Genomic DNA, 21,342 nt, shown 5'->3' on the forward strand with positions numbered 1-21,342 from the left:
GCCAATCAATAGTAAGATTAGCTTGACGAGATATATGAGTAACGTTATAATTGTTAAAATTGCTAGTTAGGTTTTTTATATTATTGATTATAGAGGCAACTAACTAAGGCGGCTGGTGTCCATCTTTCAAAATGCCGAACAAGACGGTTGAGTCAGACTCAAGGCACACCTTGAAGTAACATTTTCTGACTGAGTAGAGCAGAGTAGAGCTTCCTCTAGGGCCATGGTTTCAGCGATGAGTGCTAACTCGTAGTGTCCGCTTCTATACCCTGCAAGAATGACTTTACTGTCAGTCTGTCGAACAATGAACCCAGCCTCATTAGCTATTGATTTGTTATCAAAAGACCCATCAATGTTTATTTTTACCCAGCCATCAGATGGGGGGTCCCATTTAACAGATGTAGGGTTAGGGCCTAATTCTCAATGTTAATCCTGCATATGGACAATATAGGTAGAATATATTGATTCAAAATTAATATAGAGTTTAATATATAAAAATAATATCTAAAATAGTAATATCACTTTTGGTCGCTCTCTCAGCTGTCTTAGAGATAATTAGTACAAAATCTTCCTTATATCTTAGATCCACCAATAACTACATTTATATTGTATAGAAAGAAAAGGAGTATATATATTTCATATATAGTCCTACAGTATAACAGTGTTATAAAAACTAAACGGGAAGATGATATTTTCATTCTCGATGTAAAGGGATTGATAGTTATTTGCATAATGGCATAATTAGTTGGGAGTCCGTAACGGCATCGGGTTCCTTATGGCATTATTCGCCTTGGGGGTTTCATTTATTAAAACAATGTCGAAGTAGTTCCATTAACTTAACTGCATCTCTCTTCTTATGTGCTAGAAAAATTTCAGACATGATTGATTGCAATAATGGGATCATACTACGAATTAACACAAAAGACGATATCCTCGTGATAAACAATTAAACGTCAGGTGTGAGAGCAGATTTCCCATTTCCCACAATTTATTCTTCAACAAGAGTATTAATACTTCTAATGATCTATACTCTTTCATTGATGAACGGATCTCGCTTCTGTGATAGAATGCAAACGATTAGAGAGAAAGCAGAAACAATGTGATTTTAATTAGAAGAAGAGTGTGTATAAGACAGACAGTAGAGAGAAAGAATCCAAAGCTTAATTGGAGGTCGATGCATGATTCATGATCGTTTATAAGTTTCCTCACGTTTCTCCTTACGAACCAATCAACACAAAGGTGGTTGGTTGGATCGACATGGCGACCAAGAAGACTTCAGCATCGTTCTTGTTAGCCATTGCATTAATCATGTTCACTAGCAGTAGGCACATTAATTATCTCACCACCGCGAGCGATCTCCGATCAATAGTCGATCCCCGAGCAAATTCAAGTTGTCAAACTCAAATATACATCGTCCACGTCGACCCACCATCCGACGACATGGAACTCCTCGGAGCGGAAGAGTTGCAGCAATACCATCTATCCTTCTTGCCCAACACCACGCTCGACTCCGGCGAGCCGAGGCTAATCTACTCCTACCATTATGCCTTTAGCGGCTTCGCGGCAAGACTAACCCCCGACGAGGTGGAGACCATGGGAGAAACCAAGGATGGATTTCTCTCAGCTTTTCCAAATCCCGTCCTTGAGCTGAGGACGACCTACACCCCGACTTTCTTGGGCTTGGATCAGTACGATGGCATCTGGTATAAAACCAAAGGCGAAGGCATCATCATCGGCGTCCTCGACAGTGGCATCTCTGAGAATCATGTCTCCTTCGACGGTGCCGATATGAATTCGCCACCGTTAAAATGGCGCGGCTGCTGCGAATACAAGGGCCAGTGCGACACCTACATGCCGACCATCTGCAACAACAAGCTCATCGGCGCACAGACATTCAAGCCCTACCGGACACTGACTGACGAGAGCGGGCACGGGTCCCACTGCGCAGGTACGGCGGCTGGCAACCTCGTCAGTGACGCCGAGGTCCGAGGGCACGCGAGAGGCACTGCCGCAGGCATGGCCCCTCGTGCCCACGTGGCGTCCTACAAAGTTTGCAACGCCAAATCCAAATGTAACTCGGCTGCGCTCATCAAGGCGATGGAGAAGTCGATAAGCGACGGCGTCGACGTGCTGTCCCTCTCGATCGGCGAAGGGGCGAAGCCATTCAACACGAGCATAATCGCCATCACCTCTTTCACGGCGATGGAGAAGGAAATCATCCCCATCTCCGGCGCTGGAAACGATGGGCACGTCCGGCTGCCGGTGGAGAACGACGCCCCGTGGATCCTGACCGTCGGGGCGAGCACCCACGATCGGAAAATAATCGCGAAGGTGGTGCTCGAGAACGGAGTGATATTCTCCGGCGAAACGGCGTATCCTTTCGGCAGGGAGACCAGCACCGGTACGGTGCCGCTCGTGTACCCGGGAGGCGTGGCCGACACCAATGAGAAACTGGCCTGTCTCACAGGAGGACTAGATGATATCAACGTGACTGGAAGCATCGTTATGTGCGGTCTCGGGATCAACGACCCGTCAGAAAAGGCGGAGATCGTGAAGGCGGCCGGAGGTGTCGGGATAATACTACTAAACCAAATATGGGATGGATACACAACGAAGGCCGCATCGCTCGCCATTCCTTCGGCTGCCTTAGACCACCGCGATGCGTTAAACCTGATAGACTACGTCAACACGACTAGTAATCCCAAGGCAGCTATAATTATGGAGGCGGCGCGCTTGGGCCATCGCCCGGCTCCAGCTGTCGCCGCGTTCTCGTCCCATGGACCGAGCCGCTACAATGGCGGCATTCTAAAGCCCGATATCATCGGCCCCGGCGTGAACATCCTCGCGGCGTGGCACAAGCAAGTCGGCCCGACCCCGACTGGGTCCGACAATACGGCGTTCAATTTCGCCAGCGGGTGCTCCATGGCCACTCCGCACCTCGCCGGGATCGCGGCATTGCTCAAAAGCGCACACTCGGACTGGTCGCCAGCTATGATCAAGTCGGCCATAATGACGACGGCGCGCACCGTGGATAAGGCCGGGAAAAAAATTGTTGACGAGGGTAACCTGGATATGAGTCCGGCGGGGCTCTTCCAGATGGGAGCCGGACAGGTGAACCCGTCGGCGGCGTATGATCCGGGTCTTGTTTATGACATCCAACCCGACGATTACATACGTTACCTCTGTGGCCTCAAAAAGTACTCGGATCAGGCAGTGAGTAAAATTACCAAACGACGTCACTTTAATTGCACGGAGTTCGGGAGGATTAGCCCCGATCAGCTAAATTATCCATCGATATCGGTGTCATTAGACTCGACGCCGGAGAAGATTATATATAGGAATGTGACAAACGTAGGCGAGGCCATATCGTCTTACACACACCAAGTTGTTAAACCAGATGGAGTGAGCGTGAAAGTTTCCCCTGAGAAACTCGAATTCACTCAAGTTAAGGAGCAAAAGAGTTTTAGCGTCAAGTTTACTGTTGATAAGAGCCATCCTAAGAGTGGACAGTACTCAGAAGGATTCCTATACTGGATTTCCGACGACGGCAAGCACAAAGTGGGAAGTCCCATCTCCGTCAAATTCTAAGGATATCCTCAGTGATCGTGTGATAAGATGGAGAAAAATCAAGAAATAAAATGGTTTAAAGGAAAATAGCACATCTTAACATCTTAACTATATATATATATATATAATCATCGTCCGCTGCGACTTTATGACGGATAATTGATTTACAATACTTTATAATCACATTGAAAAAGATACTTTTTTTTTGCTCGTTTCATAAAAAAATTGCAAGTCCGGTGCTATATGAGTTTTTCCTTTTTTTTAATGATCAAGTCCTAATTTGTTTACATTGCTTGTCAAATAGGACTATATATGATGGGTCAAAGTAGTTGGACTACTAGATCTGATTCCAGCCATGGAATGAGGAATATGCAAATTGTTGTACTATTTACGTCTGTAGCAAGTGAATGGCACGTGTTGTAGGGTCTAGGACCAGCAATTAAGTGCACCCTGCAGAGAAATATCATAAGATTAATCATTAATGCAACACGATGATTCAACCAACAAATAAATCTGTGTGAATTGTAATCTTAATTCTACTGCGTGGAATCCAAACTTGATCACACGATCATCTTTTAATTTCACCAAATATAAATCATAAAATTCATAACAGTATTATAATAAAATATATAATCTATGTTATTAATTAATATATAGGACCAGACTAGTGGGCTACAACTACAATCATTGCCTTTTATCCCGTCATTTTCAGTATCCCACCTTAGCTAACTGGCCGCATGTGCACTAATTAACCAGCTAGGAGACCGACACTAATCCAATTAACATTCCTTGATGAAGCCAGGGAGCCAAATTATGCTCTCACCGTTTTGTTGTGATTCGTGCAGGCAACGCGGTTGGGAAGGTACCACCCAACGACACGACAGATTGCATGGTCAGTCTACTCCATGCAAATATTTGTGGAAGCAATGAATTTGATTGACAGTATATTAGTTTGAAAAAATTAGTTGGACGACTTTTGATTTAAAGTAGTAGTTCAGTAATACAGCAACTTAGATGTATGTTTGACCAATGCGTCACCAAGCCCAGTGAAACTAGTGATAGCTAAATTAAGCTCATCACTACCTTGCAATCATGTGTCCTGTGATTGACGCCGAGCCCATGGCCACCTGTTTGAAACAATGAATAGGATGGCATCTCGATTTTTTCTGCTTTGCATCTTAGCATTGACTTAGAGAAATATTTTGATGATGTTTAACTCGAAATAATGGTTCGATGATACAACAAATTGGAGGTTTATTTGAATTGCTCCAAGTGTTGCTCGGTGCAATAGTGAGCCTATTTGTGACTCAATTGATAGGAGTTATCTCTTCTGATGTACTATAGGATCTAAATAAAACAGCTAGTTTTTTTGCCCTATCTATATTTAAACAATGGGCTCATAGATGATTAGAGAGAGAGAGAGAGAGAGAGAGAGAGAGAGAGAGAGAGAGAGAGAGAGAGAGAGAGCGTGTGGATCCCATCTAGTTATATCCAGGCAAGTTCGCCATTTATTTTCGTTTAATCGCTCACCTGTACTTCTCGACATTCCATGTGATCACATGACAAGAATCAAACTACTTGGTTACTATAAATCTTATTTAAACACCGTGGTTGGTTTGGTTTCCATGAACTAGATGTTGATCGAGGTTACTTTGTGACAGTTATATTATTATTAATGGATCGCCTTAGTGATGCGTGCGCTTGCTGCTTTGGGTTTTGGATCCTCTGCATCTCCAATGAACTTGGCAGGGCTTCTCTCAATTAGCAAGCGTTCTATTGGCCATTGATGCCCATTTAATCTTACGAACCACTGCCACCATTATTAAAATTTTCATCTCTCCCAGAGACAAAATTAAAAAATAAATTTTAAAACTATAATTTTTCTGAACAAGCTTAGATAACGATAGATTTGATCCATGTGCGACGTGACAGCGCCGAGCGAAGGACTCTGTGAACCTTCAACTGCATGGCCGAGGTCGCACGTTCCCTGTCTTCTTCACGTCGAGACAACATAAATCCCGTTCCATATTTTCCACCCTAATTCCCCGGAATCAATGCTCCTGATCTCAGCCAATCTACCTAGAGATTCGGATCACATTTAAAATTATTCTTCATCCAGTAAAAAAAAAATCGCATTTCCAATTGGAATCCGTGCAATTTTGCCCACTCCTTTTTAAGTCATACTTACACAACAACACGTGGATAAATTTCAGACGACAGCCGTTTAATCTTTGCCCTTTTACCGTGGAGATCGGTGGGTATGAATTGATAGTGTTCCTAGTCGGCGGATGCATCCAAATAAGTGAAGACGTGGGGTCCTTAAATTATGGTAGGAACTACGAACCCCACATGAGGTTCTCAAGGCGGCCCAAGGGCCCACATAAGGAGCCCACCAATTAGGAAATATGTGGGTCCCATCTCGCGTGGTTTGTTCCCCACCTCCCGGGTTCGAGTTGAGGCCTAGTTATAGTAAGCTCTCCAAAGGGTATTTTAGTCCACGGAGTAGCAAATGAACCAATAAGCCCGAGAGATGAGCGGCTCAGTCCATGCCACCTGAAACGGTAAAAATAAAATAAAATTACTATAAGACCCTCGCATGGGAATGGGAGACTCTGGCGCGCAAATGCCAGTCTGCGACCCCGACGGGGAGGCCACGTGACCTGACGCAGCCACTGTCTCCTGGACCGTAAAATAGGGGCAAAAACGTAATTACCCAAACGCCATCTCGTGGCGTCATCTCGTCGCCGCGCGAGAAACCGCCGGATCCTCGCCATCCAGCCTTGTCCGAGACACGTGGGCGCGCCAGAGGTGTCTTTAATGGCTTAGAGGGCGTAGTGTCATTTCCGCTATTATCGCGAAATACGATGGCATTTGGTTCGACTTCCCTCTTTATAACTCCCCCCACCCCCTGCCCATTTTGAATCATCTCAGTCTGTGTGGATCTCTTTTTCGCAAGCTCACAGTACGATTGCCAAAACATGATGATGCGTTATGCTGCGCCAATCCTGCTACTGTGCGCGGTGGCTCATCTCACCGTAGCCATCACCGATGGTGAGACTTCCCTTCTCTTTGATCTCCTTGCTGTGTATATATGATTAGTTTTAGTTCATGTAAGATCGATACTACTCGTTTAGTTTATACTTTGGAGATATGATCTGGGAGTAGTGAAGAGATTTTGGTGGATGTTAGTTTTCTTTTCTTTTATTTATTTTTGGTACGGCTGGTCTTCTGTTTTCGTTTTAATATCTGACAGTTAAATTCGAAACCATTTAATGCTAAAAGAGTGAAACCTACTCCTATGGCGTTGATTAAAGTTATTCTACCATCAAATGGTTCATATGTGAGTTATTTGGTCATGAAAGGTAACCTTGCTAAAGAGTAGTACTGGAGCTAGCGACTTTAGAACGGGTACAAACTACAAAGGCCCATTAAATCTTGGTTTAGCTTTTAAGTATGTGTTTCTTGGAGAACGTGATAGATTAATTACAATATAGTTTGTAGATTAACTCGTGGGTAACATTAATTTAATTAGAGTTTAGCGTTGGTCTGCAGGCTTTGATTAGCTTATAATTTACGTGGAACAGTCACCCAAAAATAAGCACCTTTCATCAGAATCGCCGATCTTTAATCCATCTATTATTGTAAGGTATATGAGGGATTAGGCAAGATTAGGATATGTTTGAGTAATCTGTAAGTTGGATCGACATGCACGTATCTATAATATTAATAAATATTTTTCATCTCTTTATACATGTACACTCCAAGTTGTATTAATGTTACAATCAGATCTTGCTACCTCCTAGCTGTTGTTTATTATTTTCTTTTTAAGAGGGGAAAGCACGTACCTGCAGAGCTTCATAAATTTCATATAAATTATTACAAAGTCTAAAAGAAAAAAAAATATGGAGGGGGGTGGAGCGACCCCTGTTCAATAGACAATAATACTATAAAATAAATATATTATATCAAGCCCAAAAACTAAAGTTTTTAAAAAATAATAAATTTATTAAGCTTTAAACATACTGTGTAACTAAGGTTCCAAGAGGGATACTTATCATGGATAATATTGGACTACTGCCGAGCCATTTATGGCTTACTTGGTAAAGTATTCCTAATTTGCTTTGCTTAGTAGCGTCTTGCTTTGGTCCTCTTGTCGCACTGCTATTGGTCGATTTAGATTAAGATCTGGATTTAGGATCTTGTCGGGCAGATCATGCGGGGTTAAAATTTCTCCTTTAAAAAATCATATCCAAGACTCGTGCACTGCTCTCATATATATATATATATATTCATCATACAGAGAAAATAATATCAAAGCATAAATGGCCTAATGGGTAGTTGGAAACACTCAATTCGTTGTGTAATGTGGGGCCCTAACTAATTGTCCTATCTGTTTGACAGCCTGACGACTGTTTGATTCCCCCAGTTCATTATTGACGAGGAACAAGCTTTTTTGGGTTTATGAGAGCGGATATATATCTACCTTAATGTTTTTAATCAATATATGCATATTTATAGTAGTGTATGGGAGTGAGACCGTATCATAGATGGAAACAAATTGACTGAGTGATTTAATAATAATAATAAATTAAACAAGCCGTGGTTTTGTGCAGGATTGCTACCAAATGGTAACTTCGAGAACGGGCCGAAGCCCTCCGGGCTCAAAGGGACGGAGGTGATCGGCCGCCACGCCATCCCCAACTGGGAAACCTCCGGCTTCGTGGAATATATCGAGTCCGGCCACAAGCAAGGCGACATGCTCCTCATCGTCCCTGAGGGCGCCTTCGCCGTGCGCCTCGGCAACGAGGCGTCCATAAAGCAGCATCTCAAGGTCACCAAGGGCATGTACTACTCCATCTCCTTCAGCGCGGCGCGCACTTGCGCGCAGGAGGAGAAGCTCAACATCTCCGTCACGCCGGACTCCGGCGTGCTTCCGATGCAGACGATGTACAGCAGCAGCGGATGGGATTCCTACGCGTGGGCATTCCAGGCCGAGTTTAATGAGGTGGAGATGGTCATACATAACCCGGGCGTCGAGGAGGATCCTGCGTGCGGCCCACTCATTGACTCGGTCGCCATTCGAACTCTCTACCCACCTCGCCACACAAACAGTAAGCATTTCAATCCTTACTCGGAGTACTCTCTGTCCCAAAAGCTTCTTTGGTTAATAGGAATTAATATGCAGAGAACCTGTTAAAGAACGGCGATTTCGAGGAAGGCCCTTACATCTTCCCCAACACGTCATGGGGGGTTATCATCCCGCCCAACATCGAGGACGACCACTCCCCGCTTCCCGGATGGATGGTGGAATCCCTCAAAGCCGTCAAGTACATCGACTCCGACCACTACAAGGTCCCCCAGGCCAAGCGTGCCGTGGAGTTAGTCGCCGGCAAGGAGAGCGCCCTAGCCCAGGTGGTCCGCACCGTCCCCGGCCGAGCCTACGCGCTGACGTTCTCGGTGGGCGACGCGGGGGACGCGTGCCCGGGCTCGATGTTAGTGGAGGCGTTCGCAGCGAGGGGGACGGTCAAGATACCGTACGAGTCGAAGGGGACGGGCGGGTTCAAGAAGGCGGTGCTCCGGTTCACGGCGGTGGATGCGAGAACGAGGGTGGTGTTCCTGAGCACGTTCTACCATAGCAAGACGGACGGCGCGCTGTGCGGGCCGGTGGTTGATGATGTCAGGCTGGTGAGCATTCGGCGTCCGGGCCGCCGGCTCCTGTGAGGAGGAAGGAGTGACTGCAATGGAAATGGAAATGGAAATGGAAATGTAACAGAAGAAGAGAGGAAGTGGTAAGAGAGCGAAGAGTGTGTGACGTTGTTGTGTACTCTAGTAGTAGTTTGCCCTGTGGCTATCACTAACTCGTGCTGGCATGTGTGGCGGGTGCGTGGAGAATGAAGAAGAGGAACGAGTATATCATTTAATTATGGATTTTATCATATCAGTAATACAAATAAATAAGGTTTCATATTTCTTACTGTTTTCTCAATTCAATATTTTTACAATATCTTACTTATTAGAAGAATTTTGCTTTGTTTGTCGTTTATATTATTTATTATTCGACCTATATATTTACATTTAATGGCTCACAAACAACTTCAACGATAATCTTTTTAATTCACAATCATTATATAAATAAATTAAATTAATAATAATATAAAATAATATTACATTCCTAACTGAATAATTCATCCGAGTCTAAGTTAAATGCCACATTATAAAATAATTCTATCTCTAATCACAACCCTAGATTATCTACCTTTTCTTTTTTAGTCGCCTATGTTTTTTTATTTTTACTTTTACTTTATTAACCTAAGGCTAAAGGGGGGGAGGAGAGAAAGAGAGAGAGGGGATATTAAGTAGAGTTAAAAAGAAATGATAAGGTGGCTTATGATGGAATGTTGTGATTATTTTAGTTTTTTAATTTTGAAAGTAATAAATTATTTTATATTCAGTTAATTTTAATTCAGAATATTTTTAAGATATTACACCTAAAATGCAACAATCGAATAATAAATATGTATAAATATAGTACGTAAATAAATTACGATAAAAACAAAATTACGGTGTTTTCAATAAATTTTATGAATTATTCTTAGAAGCATAGCAGAAGCCGAACCTCGAAGTTGTAGGCGCAAGCATGAAATTTAAAGGGGCCTTTCAGAAGGTATCGCTACGATTCAAAATCTCAAATCCAACGGCTCTCCTCGTCGTTCGTTCTCATCCGACGACTCGGAGCCTCGCGTTCATCCGAAGCTAAACGAGGAAAATCCAAACACCAGTCGAAATAAAACAAAATAAGAAGACTAAAACCTTCGAGATCTTTCATTTCTATCGGTCGTGAGTTCTTTGGGTTCTAAACTTCTAATGGTAAGTGTCGAGCTCGGCTTTCGTTTCTCTTCTGCCGTTTTAGACCGGATTGTTAGGGTTTTGATCCTCTGCTGATGGTTTTGTTGCTTCTATACTCCTCTCCCCAGGCTTTGCCGAACCAGCAGACGGTCGATTACCCGAGCTTCAAGCTCGTGATAGTTGGTGATGGAGGAACAGGTGATGATCCTAGTTCTATTTCTTTTGAATTTTGTTGATGATTTTTGAGCTTTTATTGTATGTATTTGATGGAGAATTTGCGGTGCTATTGGAGTGAGTGACCCGTTCATAAATTTCGTTATTAATCTTGTTCTTGTCTATTTATTTTCGGTTTAAACTTGTAATTGTATAGGGAAAACGACCTTCGTCAAGAGGCATCTCACCGGCGAGTTCGAGAAGAAGTATGAGCGTAAGTATCATATGCATTTTCAGTAGCAGTGCCTATCTTCAATGGATTTCTCTTAAGAATATATCGTTACAACTTTCTTCCATGATTTATATACAGCTACCATCGGTGTGGAAGTCCATCCGTTGGATTTCTTCACCAATTGTGGGAAGATCAGGTTTTACTGCTGGGATACAGCCGGTCAGGAAAAATTTGGTGGTCTTAGGGATGGATACTAGTAAGTCTTGCTACACCGTCTCACCGTTATGTTTTTTTATTTTTTTAAAAGAAAATTATTATTATTAAGAAGATGTTTTTGGGTAATGATGTTTCTGTTTGAAAGAGTTAGTACATAATTCTGGCTATTTCCTGTTTGCCTTAATTGTGAACTCTTTTATGAATATCGATATCTGACCTGCCAATCTTCAGCGCGACCAAGTTGACATCTTACTTGTAGTTTCAGGATGTGCTCGCTGCTATTAATCAGCATAGTAGAAGTGCAGATGATACTGCTATATCTGAAGGGCATAGGTATCCTTTGAGCATGAGAGGCATAGTAAATTCCTTTATAGGAATTAACATTGTCTTTTGGAATTGAGATCTCTTTCTGCTGTTAGTAAGTTACATGTTATCTAAGAATTGCCCTTAATGGTTGTAAAAGCTAAAGCCATAGAAAGAAAATGAGCACAATTTGATTCATTGAGTGGATTGGCAGTGAGAAATCCAAAAGGGCTTGAAGGCAGTATAATCATCCCATGAATAAATAAGCTTGAGAACATTCCGCACCCACCCTGCCAGAGTTCTGTTGCCCAATTCTTGGTATGTCATGTTTCCTGTGCATAAGAGAATTTGAGGGTGGTCCTATAATGAGTTAAAAAGAGTAGATAGAGAGGCTTACGGTCTATGGGTAGACAAATTTCTAAGAATTTGAAAATTCTGAACTTGTGCATTGTATGAATGTGCATTATGGGAATGAAATTAGCAAAATTCACATTTCATAGGTTATTTCGTGTAATTAAAATCTAATAGTTTATTGCTTGCCAAATTAGCAAAATTCAGCTTTAAGATATTGTTTGTCTATTGCAATCTATTTAGAATAATGTCATGTGCCTTAGGTAACAAATTCTATCTTGCAATGCTACCATTTGAACGTTTTTCTTTATGAACAGCTTCTGCACTGTTCCTTGAGTTTTAGATTCGCTGGTATATATAGTAGAGCATTCTTCTTATGTTATTCTGAGAACAATTTTCCTTTGAGAGATGTGGGGTTACTGTCCCTTTAACAGTTACTAACCACTAGAGGGAGTCGAACTACCATTCTCCTAGGTGTTGATCAGGTTTTACCTTCGGATGTCGGCATGTTTATTTTCCAAACACGCAACTCTTAAATCATCATTAAATGTTAGATAGTTGGCATTACATGTAAAAGAGATCATTTCTTTTCAAATGTTTTACTGTGGTAGTTTATTTGTTGATTTTGTTGCAACAATGAGCTATTATCCAACAATAGATCCGCTTGCAAATAAAAACAATCACTTTTTAATCTGTGTTTTCTTCTATTTTACTTTTCTTCTTTTTCTTTGAGAAAAATCTGTCTGATATGCCGTTCTTTCATGCAGCATCCATGGCCAGTGTGCTATTATCATGTTTGATGTAACTTCCCGATTAACGTACAAGAATGTTCCAACGTGGCATCGGGACTTGTGCAGGTCCAATTACAATCTTTTTGGGACTAAATAGCAAGTGCTGATATCTTCATTGTGCTTCTAATATTTCTCTACATTTGTTAAATCAGAGTTTGTGAAAATATCCCTATTGTGCTCTGCGGCAACAAGGTCGATGTGAAGAACAGGCAGGTCAAAGCAAAGCAGGTTACATTCCATAGGAAGAAGAATCTACAGTACTACGAGATTTCAGCAAAGAGCAATTACAACTTCGAAAAGCCCTTCCTGTATCTTGCTAGGAAACTTGCAGGGTAATGAGTACTTTCAACTTCTCTTGGGCCCTAGCCTTTGTGCATCATGTCATGCAAACAATGAAATTAACATGCTGACAATATTGTCAGGGATTCAAGCCTTCACTTTGTTGAATCTCCCGCTCTTGCTCCTCCAGAAGTTCAGATCGACTTGGCTGCACAGCAGCAGTGAGTGTTCTATCCTCTTGTTACTGTTTTACATATTTATTCTGATTTTGTTTCATCTGCTAGCTGCCGAACATTGAAACTACATATCTTAACACTAACTGCTGAATATCAAAACTACAGATCTCGATATTCACCATTATAATTAATTTCTTTTCTTGCAAAATTTATGGTATCCTTTGGTAGCTCTAGGATACTGTTTCTCTAACCCAGGTTCTCTTTCTTCCACAGGCATGAAGCCGACCTTGCAGCAGCTGCAGCTCAACCTCTTCCTGATGATGAGGACGATATATTTGAGTAGAATTTCAGTGTCGACTTTCAAGTATGCAACATAGCGGGCTGATAAGTCTCATGGGTTCTGTTACATGGAGAGCATGACATCCGACAACATCATTTGCTCATAGCGGCAACTAAGAGTGTGAACACCTGATATGAGAAGTGTTAAAAGAAGGATCTTTTTTATTAATTAGTTGTAACCCATTATATTTCTGTGATTACTAATCCATGTGCAATGTGGTATAGTCTTTCTCTTGTCCTGGTACAGAGGTTTGCACTAATTGATTTACATCTTCTTTGTGATGTTAATATGCACGATTCCTTTAATAGTCTTTGTGTTGATGCTTGTCAGTTTTGTATCAGGGTCGGCTTTATGTTTAGTGCTGTGAAACTTTGTGGTGGTTTAAGAATTAATTACTTGTAACATCGTTATCAGATAACCTATGATATGGATGGTCAGAATGGCAGCTAGGTAATTTGAGATGTTCTATTGTGCAGATTTAATGAATCTTAAGACTTATTTTTATTTAATTTTGAACACTGTTAAGATTTTGATGGCTTATCATTTGAAAATATTTCATTAAAAACAATAAATAATAATGCGTGAGAGTCTGAGAGAGGAAAACCAGGCAACTCGAGAATAAAACTTTGAATATATTTATACTAGCAGAGCAGACGGCGACCTGAGAACACACCTCACCTCGGCGGCGCGATATCATGATGTGGCGGAGCGCCTCCTCCCTCGCCTCGTGTCGATCCACTCTCCACCGCGAAGCCCTTCGCCGCCGCAATTTCCTCTCCTCGGCAGCCTCCCTCTCCGCTTTCCGGCGAACCTCGCCTCTCCTCTCGTCAGAATCCAGTGAGCTCCAATCCCGCCTTCATGCTCTAATTTCCCTTAGAGTTTCTTATACCCATTCTCTTGTTGCTCTGATCTGATGTTTTTTGCAGTCTTTAAAAACAAGGCGCGGCCCCGGCGAGGAGAGCGGAGGACGTCAAACCGATCACCACCGGGCACGAGCGGGAGGAGGTCGAGGCAAAGCTCTAGGTGCGTCTTTGGTTATTTTCTCTTATTTATTATTAATTTCTCCTTTTTCTTTTAATATTTTTGTTGATATTTGGTTGTTGATTTAGGGAAGGAAGCGGCTCGACATGGATCTTCCTGTAGGTCCGTTCGGCACCAAGGTGAGTTGGATTCTTGAGTTTCAATCTACAACCAGTTCTTGATCTATTCCCATGTTCTTTGAGATTCGTCAATCTTAGGGCGTTAGAATTGTCTATTAGGCGACGGATACTAATCCTTCGGCATTAGTCTCGACTAGAGGATGGGAGTGAGTACCTTGTAACTGATACCTGACAGTATATCTGGTGCTTTGTCCAGTACCAGGAATATATGTTACTATTTATTATATCTCCTTACATAATTATATGCAGTTGTTTGGGTGGTTTCATTGTTTGTGTTATCAGGAGTAATTTATTGTGGGATGTACTGGAGTTCTGAAGGTGCATTGATCATTCATTGACATCAGACAAAAGTTTCAACAATTTGCTTGTATAACTGAATTTTGGTTTACGCCCTTGGCCCCTTGCAGTACTATATATATATATATATATATACACACACACACATATCATAAGTATAAATTCTAAAATTTGTTTAACTGTAAATAGATGTCTATCTGTACTGAATTATGGTTTACGCCCCATAATATATATATATATATATATATATATATATATATAGACGTCTGTATTGTTAACAAGGCATTGACAATAAGACATAAGCATGTCGCCATGTAATCATCAGGTTGATTGTGGTAGAGAAAGTTTAGGCATTATTATTTGCTCTGGATGCTACTTGGTTGAATTGGTATGTTGGACTAGAAATCTAGATAAATCATAATCAATGTGGGAGAGGATTTTTAAGTAGATTGAGTTTCTAGTTCTGCAGCTGCATGATCATTCAGTTGATCATTGATGTTAGAGAATTTTAACGATTGGTTTCATCAATGTAGGCTGCAAGCAGAGAATCTCTGCATTAGTTCTCACCATATCTAGGTTTGCTTGAGGTAAGAAAACAACAATTAGAGTAGGTTTCTTTAATGCGCTGCTACATATTGAGTCTCATGCATGGGAAAGCCCTTTCTTACGTGGGACCTTTATTTCCTGATCTAAGTTCTATCACTCTATTTCCTAAATTTAGAGTAATGGAAGGGATAATTATCTTTCACAGGTTCAGTTGGAATTTTTTTTTCCTCTCTAGACGATGCAACAAGAGGAGAGTGGATCCCTGTTCTATTTATGTTCCTTACAAGAATAATTTATTGCTTAATTGTGTGGAACATTGATCACATTATTTGCTGGATGGAATTAATTGCTTGGTTGTCTTTTACCTGTCGGATCTGTATGTTACAATTGTAATTTTGAGTGGTTTATTGGTGCCTACTTTATAAGAAACGCTTCCTGCCCTCAAGCATCTAGTTGCATATCATTTATATAAAATATCCTGACATAAAATTGTCCAGTCATTTTGCTGCATCTCCTTTTTGTTTTTAATCCAACATCTTATTGTGCATGGGTAATAATGCCTTTTAGTGGGATACTTCTACTAATGGCTATTGGTTTTGTTATAACTTCAACTCTTAAGGGTTTCATGCTTGTTAGAAATCATCATGTTGAATAATATGATAATGCCCTTCTCATTTTCTGTTGACCTGCTTGACCTGCTGTCATTCCGTCCTACCATGACAAGAGAATAGTTGGCTGCCCAGGTAGCGAAGGTGGTAAGTTACTATTCAAGTAGCTTCTCGCTCTGCTGGACTCTGTTTTTAGTAGTTTTTGGAGTTCTGGCTTGAAAAGGGCAAGCCACATGAATGCCCTGTTTGTTCGCAGTGCTTTGTGGTAACTTAGATGGACTTGCAAATCTTTCCCTTTTTTCGTATCGTAATTTTATGCAGCTGAACGTTATTGGTGAGGGAGGCCCTCCAGATGGGCATGGTGATGATGATCATCACTAAGCGTGGCCTTGTCAAGATTGGATAATTTTTTGGTAGATGATTTCCTTTATACTGTGTCTAACTGCAAACAACTTTAGGAAGTTCTACTTGATTAACATTCCTGCCCTTGGCATCTTTTAACTTGCATGGGATAATTTCATGTATTTTACTTGTGGATTGTCATGCTTCTCGATTGAACATTTAATAATCAACAAACGCATTGATTCGGTCTCTTTCCTTTTATTTCTTGATGACCATTCAGCATGATGGATCTTTTTTCTTTTCTTTTTTGTTCTGTAAAAGATGTGGCATGACCCATATATTTCCATACAATGATGTTTTTGTTTTCCCTAGCAGCTTTTGTTCAAATTGAAGTGCATGGAATTGCTGCTGTTAAATTGAAGCTACACCTAATATTTGCTGTGTTTTGTAATCTCAGAGGGGTTTTCCACCTTCCAGATGTCAGGATAAGTAAATGATGCATCTTACTAGTTATTTAAGGGCCTGTGTTAAGGTAATGAATATTTTCCTTTAAAAAATTTTAAAATGTAGGGAAAGGAAGGATTTCTTTCAAAATTTATATATCCATTTAGAAAAGAAAAATCCGAAGAAAAGCCAATATATATATATATATATATATATATATATATATATATATATATATATATATCTAAGAATTTAGGCTATCGAATCAAGCCCTAGAATTTTCATGACATGTAGGAGAATAAGAAAATTATATTTTAGTAGTGCTGCCGGCCATCATCTCCATTCAGTTGGCACAAAATGAACAATGCATAGTGCGAAGGATTCTTTATGCATGAAGTGGGGCTGACAAGATTATTTTGCCTGCAAACTTTTCCTATATTCTTCTCCCAAAGAGGCAAAAGCTAGCTAATATAGGGGGTCTGACTCCAGTTTCTTTATAGCTCCTTTAAAATTTCCATCGTCCGCTAGGGTTCGATCGAAAGCTACAAGTGTCCCAAAAGGTGCAATAAGAACATACAAAAAGTTTCTCCCTTTATTAGCAAGCCAAGCTAACATGGAGATTTCTTAGTAGAAAAGGCAACCCACTTCTCATTCCTTCATCTCCTCCTCCTGTGTGATCTAAAGAAAATCTTCGAGAAGGTAAAAACATGGCTTGATTCTTGGGTACCAACTCTATTGAGAAAACAATCCTAGGAAATGACTGGTTTATGGTGACATATATTCTTGGGCTGCTCTTGATTCCCTCTCCACTGCCACGAAGCATTGATTCCTGCAGGCCAGTCCAAAAGGCATCACTCTCTTTCTTCATTCCCACCTTTTCTATTGCATTTTGTCTCAATTTGCTCACAAACTCATCTGCATGGAAGTGAATGACGTGCTCACAGAATCTCTGTCTTGGGAACAAGAGCCTCTCTGGCTATTTTTTTTCCTCCTATCTTTAGATCTGCCTACTGGGTATATCTTTGTAACAACAGCTTGCAGGTACTGCAAACAGCTCAGTAGTGGGATTCGAACTCATGAGTCTTATTTATATTCCCCTCTCTCTCTCTCTTAAAACAACTATATATAGAGGTCATATAGACTACTCTCCATTGCAGGAGAGCTAAGTGGTGTTGTTTCAGTTATGAGCTACGGGAGCAGCTCTTATTCTTCTGGTTTGTAATTCAACACTGTTATGTTATAGTGTTGCAAAATTTAGAGATGAAAGGCCTATATGATGATCTTCTTGTGGTTTGGTATAATTATATTGATATTGAATCATCGGTGCAGGTGCTAGAACTACATCCAGAAGACCTGAGTTTGGCAGGACACATGTGGTCAGGCCCAAGGGAAGACATCTAGTCACCATTGTGTGGCTCCATGGTATAGGTGATAATGGAGCAAGGTATTGTCATGCTTATCTTCCAAAACTTTCATTAACCATCAATATACTTAGCCAATATGTAGCCTAAGTTATTGCATGAGTACGCAAGTTGTTCTTAGAAGCAAATTTCTCCCATGGACTCTGTAATCATGTCAAACTGTTGGTGACATGAAGTTTCTTTGGCATTTGCTGTTTCTACGACTTTATTCCCTCTTCACTGTAAATGGTTAGCCTGGATTTCCACTTTCTTTTCCCTCACATATTCCTAGTATTGCTTTAACCCAAATGATTAATATCTTTTTCATTGGGTATCAGGCATGTACTTTGGTATTGATAGTGCTCTCTTTATAGTACACAGAGGGAAAGGAAGGAGTTTTAGAATGTCAATGCCCACTTGACAGTTTAAAGAAGACTAGTCTTCACATATTAGTACTCTGTGCAGTTCATGCAAAGATTCCTATTATATTAATTCGATTATTGGGGGTTAGGACAGCAGTTGAACATGGCAAAGAAGACTTTAGTGGGGCAATAAACTAAAATTACAGTATCCTACTCTTGCCATGTTCTGGACAAGAGGAGGATAATGCTTGGATGCTTGATTCTAGACAAGTTCAATTCCCGTAGGAGGTTACTGATTTTATCTTTCCTTTTTATAGGTTTCATCAACGAACTCGGTAAAGTAAGAACTGGCTATTCTTTTGCTTTTGTTGATTTGTTTTTCATGTCAAGATTTTCTTGACAACTAATTTACGTCAACAAAGTACTAGCATATTTTTGGGTAAATAATTATATACATCATGTTCTTGCTGGTAATGCAGTGAGCTCTACCTTAAGACTATTGTTCTTTTAGCATTCTATTCCTATTTTCCCTCTGTTTCAAGGTAGATGATTCATATCTTAGAACTACAGCTATAACTTTTGACATTCATTTAGTACCAGGGAAAATGATATATCAGCTTCAATTAATACAAGATAGCTCACTAAGTGCATAAATAATCTTGTTTTTTGTTTCTTTTCAGCTGGTCCCAGGTCCTGGACTCCCTTCCACTTCCAAATGTAAGTAGAAAATGACTTTGCTTTATTTAAATCTTGATTTCTCGTTTTCCTTACTAGCTGCCAAACATGTTATGCTCCATGTTGTCTTCCAATTGTTATTTTATTAACTTGGTCAGCAATCATTTGATGGTTTCCTAGAATAAATTTCGTTTGATTAGTTTTACTGAAGTTAAGTGCAGATTAAATGGATATGTCCAACTGCACCAACTCGAGCTGTGGCAGCTTTTGGTGGATTCCCTTGCACTGCATGTAAGAGCCCTGCTTAGTTGCAAACTTCTTAACTTTGTTTGCTAAAATCATAGAACCAAAGTTTTTTTCCCACTGCTAGAATTGTTTTAATGCCTTACTCAAGTTTATGATTGAATGTGCTACAGCTACGTATCGGAATTGATCATTTATCGTAAGTAACAGGATGTTCGTCATTGTGTTTGTTGTGCAGGGTTTGGTGCTAGGGACCTTTCTGATGATGGTTCTGATGATCTTGAGGGAATGGATGCTTCAGCTGCTCATGTTGCAAACCTATTGTCAGCTGAGCCACCTGATGGTAATTTCAGTTTCTTTGTCAAGCATAATATATGAATCTTATCTTTTCATCAGTTTTTATTATATGTAGCGTAACAAACTCTAAGGTAGCAGAGAAAAAATAAATAAATTTTTGTGAAGTCATGCTTTCGCATTTATATGGTTTAATAGCTATTGCTCCTTCCAGAATTTATCCTAACTTCATGAATCACTAAACTTTTTAATAGTGAAACTCGGTATTGGTGGCTTCAGTATGGGTGCTGCTACTGCCCTGTACTCTGCTGCTTGCTATGCTCAAGGAAAATTTGGAAATGGTAGTGCATACCCAATCAGGCTTAGTGCAATTGTTGGCTTAAGTGGCTGGCTTCCCTGCTCAAGGTCTGGTTTACTTTCTTGAGACTGCATCTTTTCAGCATTGCTAGGTTTAATCACCATCTGCATTGTTACTGAAAGAAAGACAACCAATTTGCATTAAAATTGTGTCCATGTCAATAATCTTGTGCTGTTGTCTAGGTTCTTGAAGAGCAAGATAGAAAATTCACAGGGCGGCGCAAGAAGGGCAGCTGCATTACCACTTCTTCTTTGTCATGGAAGAGGTAATTAGATACAAGAAAGTACGTTTATATATGTTTGATAATAGTGGAAGTGGAAATTTGTAGATATGGGGATTTAATCAGGTAGCACAACCATTACATCTTAACTCATCCAGCATTCTGCCATCTATTTCATATGAATATTTTAAGGCAGAACATATCAATTTCAACAAGAGAAGGTCTAAATCATTCTCAGCACTTGTCATTCCTTCACTAGTTAATTTGCGTAAACTCGGCTTGATTTTAGGCCTCAGTATCACTAACCAAGTTTAAAGATCTTAACCTATTGCTGGATATGATATCTCATTTCTTTCTTGTGTGCTCTATTTTCTTTTTTCTTTTCGTAATTTCAAACAGCGGATGATGTTGTCCTCTATAAACATGGCGAAAGATCAGCTGAAATTCTAAGATCAACTGGGTTTTCAAATCTTACTTTCAAAACGTTTAACGGGTATGTAATCACTTTATTTATCAATTTTTCTCTTCCCAATTCATGACAATTGTCCTCTCTAATATCTCGGAATAATGTAGGCTTGCACACTATACTGTTCCTGAAGAGATGGATAATGTCTGCAAATGGCTTACAGCATTCTCAGGGGCTTGATAAGTTGCACAATTCCCAGGGGAATTTGCTGTTAGAATTCTAATGACATTTCATATAGACACAGATATAAATTTGCCTTTGTTACTATCATTAGCTTCTGGTATATTCCAGCCTTCACTCACAGGTCCTTTTCTTGCGTTTGTTCTCCTTTTTGGGGCTTGGCAGCCTCTTCATATTGATATTGATGTATTAATGCCTCTAGACTTCATAGTTTTACCTTGTAACTGGTTTGTATTTAAGTGACCTAATCATGATGTAATTTAATTTTGGTTGATTGTTTCCATAATAATGTTCTACAAGGCTTGTTGACTTTGTGACTGTCCTGCATAACGCTTATTTCTTTGATGAACACTGAAGGTATCATATATACAGTTATATTTAGATAATTTTCCACAATTTACATCTCAAAGGTATTTAAAGGTCAGTGGGAAACATCCAGCCTCGAGCTGCCAAGAAACTTTGTTTAACCTTTGTATATTGCTTTAACAAGATT

The 21,342-nt window shown here is 40.4% G+C and overlaps 5 protein-coding genes across 7 annotated transcripts; all 5 read left to right on the plus strand.

Annotated features, from left to right (window-relative positions):
* The first annotated feature begins 1,135 nt into the window (after positions 1-1,135).
* LOC140788239 (subtilisin-like protease) lies at positions 1,136-3,654 on the plus strand. The gene has a single exon (XM_073137418.1). The coding sequence runs from the start codon at positions 1,186-1,188 to the stop codon at positions 3,586-3,588; it is 2,403 nt and encodes an 800-aa protein (XP_072993519.1). The 5' UTR covers positions 1,136-1,185; the 3' UTR covers positions 3,589-3,654.
* A 2,791-nt stretch (positions 3,655-6,445) lies between these two features.
* LOC140789616 (protein DUF642 L-GALACTONO-1,4-LACTONE-RESPONSIVE GENE 2-like) lies at positions 6,446-9,534 on the plus strand. Its single transcript, XM_073139384.1, has 3 exons — positions 6,446-6,618; positions 8,181-8,678; positions 8,753-9,534. The coding sequence occupies exons 1-3, from the start codon at positions 6,546-6,548 to the stop codon at positions 9,286-9,288; spliced, it is 1,107 nt and encodes a 368-aa protein (XP_072995485.1). The 5' UTR covers positions 6,446-6,545; the 3' UTR covers positions 9,289-9,534.
* Positions 9,535-10,162: 628 nt separating this feature from the next.
* Positions 10,163-13,541, plus strand: LOC140788592 (GTP-binding nuclear protein Ran-3-like). Its single transcript, XM_073137890.1, has 8 exons — positions 10,163-10,434; positions 10,542-10,611; positions 10,784-10,840; positions 10,937-11,054; positions 12,436-12,525; positions 12,612-12,791; positions 12,882-12,959; positions 13,188-13,541. Exons 1-8 carry the CDS (start codon positions 10,432-10,434, stop codon positions 13,255-13,257), a joined length of 666 nt encoding a protein of 221 aa, XP_072993991.1. The 5' UTR covers positions 10,163-10,431; the 3' UTR covers positions 13,258-13,541.
* A 411-nt stretch (positions 13,542-13,952) lies between these two features.
* LOC140789191 (cytochrome c oxidase subunit 5b-1, mitochondrial-like) lies at positions 13,953-16,246 on the plus strand. The gene is made up of 4 exons (XM_073138798.1): positions 13,953-14,091; positions 14,195-14,265; positions 14,364-14,414; positions 16,187-16,246. Exons 1-4 carry the CDS (start codon positions 13,953-13,955, stop codon positions 16,244-16,246), a joined length of 321 nt encoding a protein of 106 aa, XP_072994899.1.
* Positions 13,961-21,148, plus strand: LOC140788591 (uncharacterized). Of its 3 annotated transcripts, XM_073137887.1 has the most exons (12): positions 13,961-14,091; positions 14,181-14,277; positions 14,364-14,414; positions 17,809-17,865; positions 17,981-18,095; positions 19,094-19,130; positions 19,310-19,379; positions 19,570-19,674; positions 19,880-20,030; positions 20,166-20,248; positions 20,603-20,696; positions 20,777-21,148. In XM_073137887.1, the coding sequence occupies exons 4-12, from the start codon at positions 17,835-17,837 to the stop codon at positions 20,847-20,849; spliced, it is 759 nt and encodes a 252-aa protein (XP_072993988.1). In that variant the 5' UTR covers positions 13,961-14,091; positions 14,181-14,277; positions 14,364-14,414; positions 17,809-17,834; the 3' UTR covers positions 20,850-21,148. The 3 variants fall into 3 exon arrangements, with proteins under 3 accessions (XP_072993988.1, XP_072993987.1, XP_072993989.1); XM_073137888.1 differs by lacking the exons at positions 13,961-14,091; positions 14,181-14,277; positions 14,364-14,414 and adding exons at positions 17,468-17,499; positions 17,596-17,702 and having other exon boundaries at positions 17,806-17,865; XM_073137886.1 differs by lacking the exons at positions 13,961-14,091; positions 14,181-14,277; positions 14,364-14,414 and adding an exon at positions 17,295-17,499.
* The last annotated feature ends 194 nt before the right edge of the window (positions 21,149-21,342 follow it).

Source organism: Typha latifolia, chromosome 5, assembly GCF_019914945.1.
Source record: "Typha latifolia isolate L0001 chromosome 5, TyphaL0001v2, whole genome shotgun sequence".
NCBI classification, from domain to species: Eukaryota; Viridiplantae; Streptophyta; class Magnoliopsida; order Poales; family Typhaceae; genus Typha; species Typha latifolia.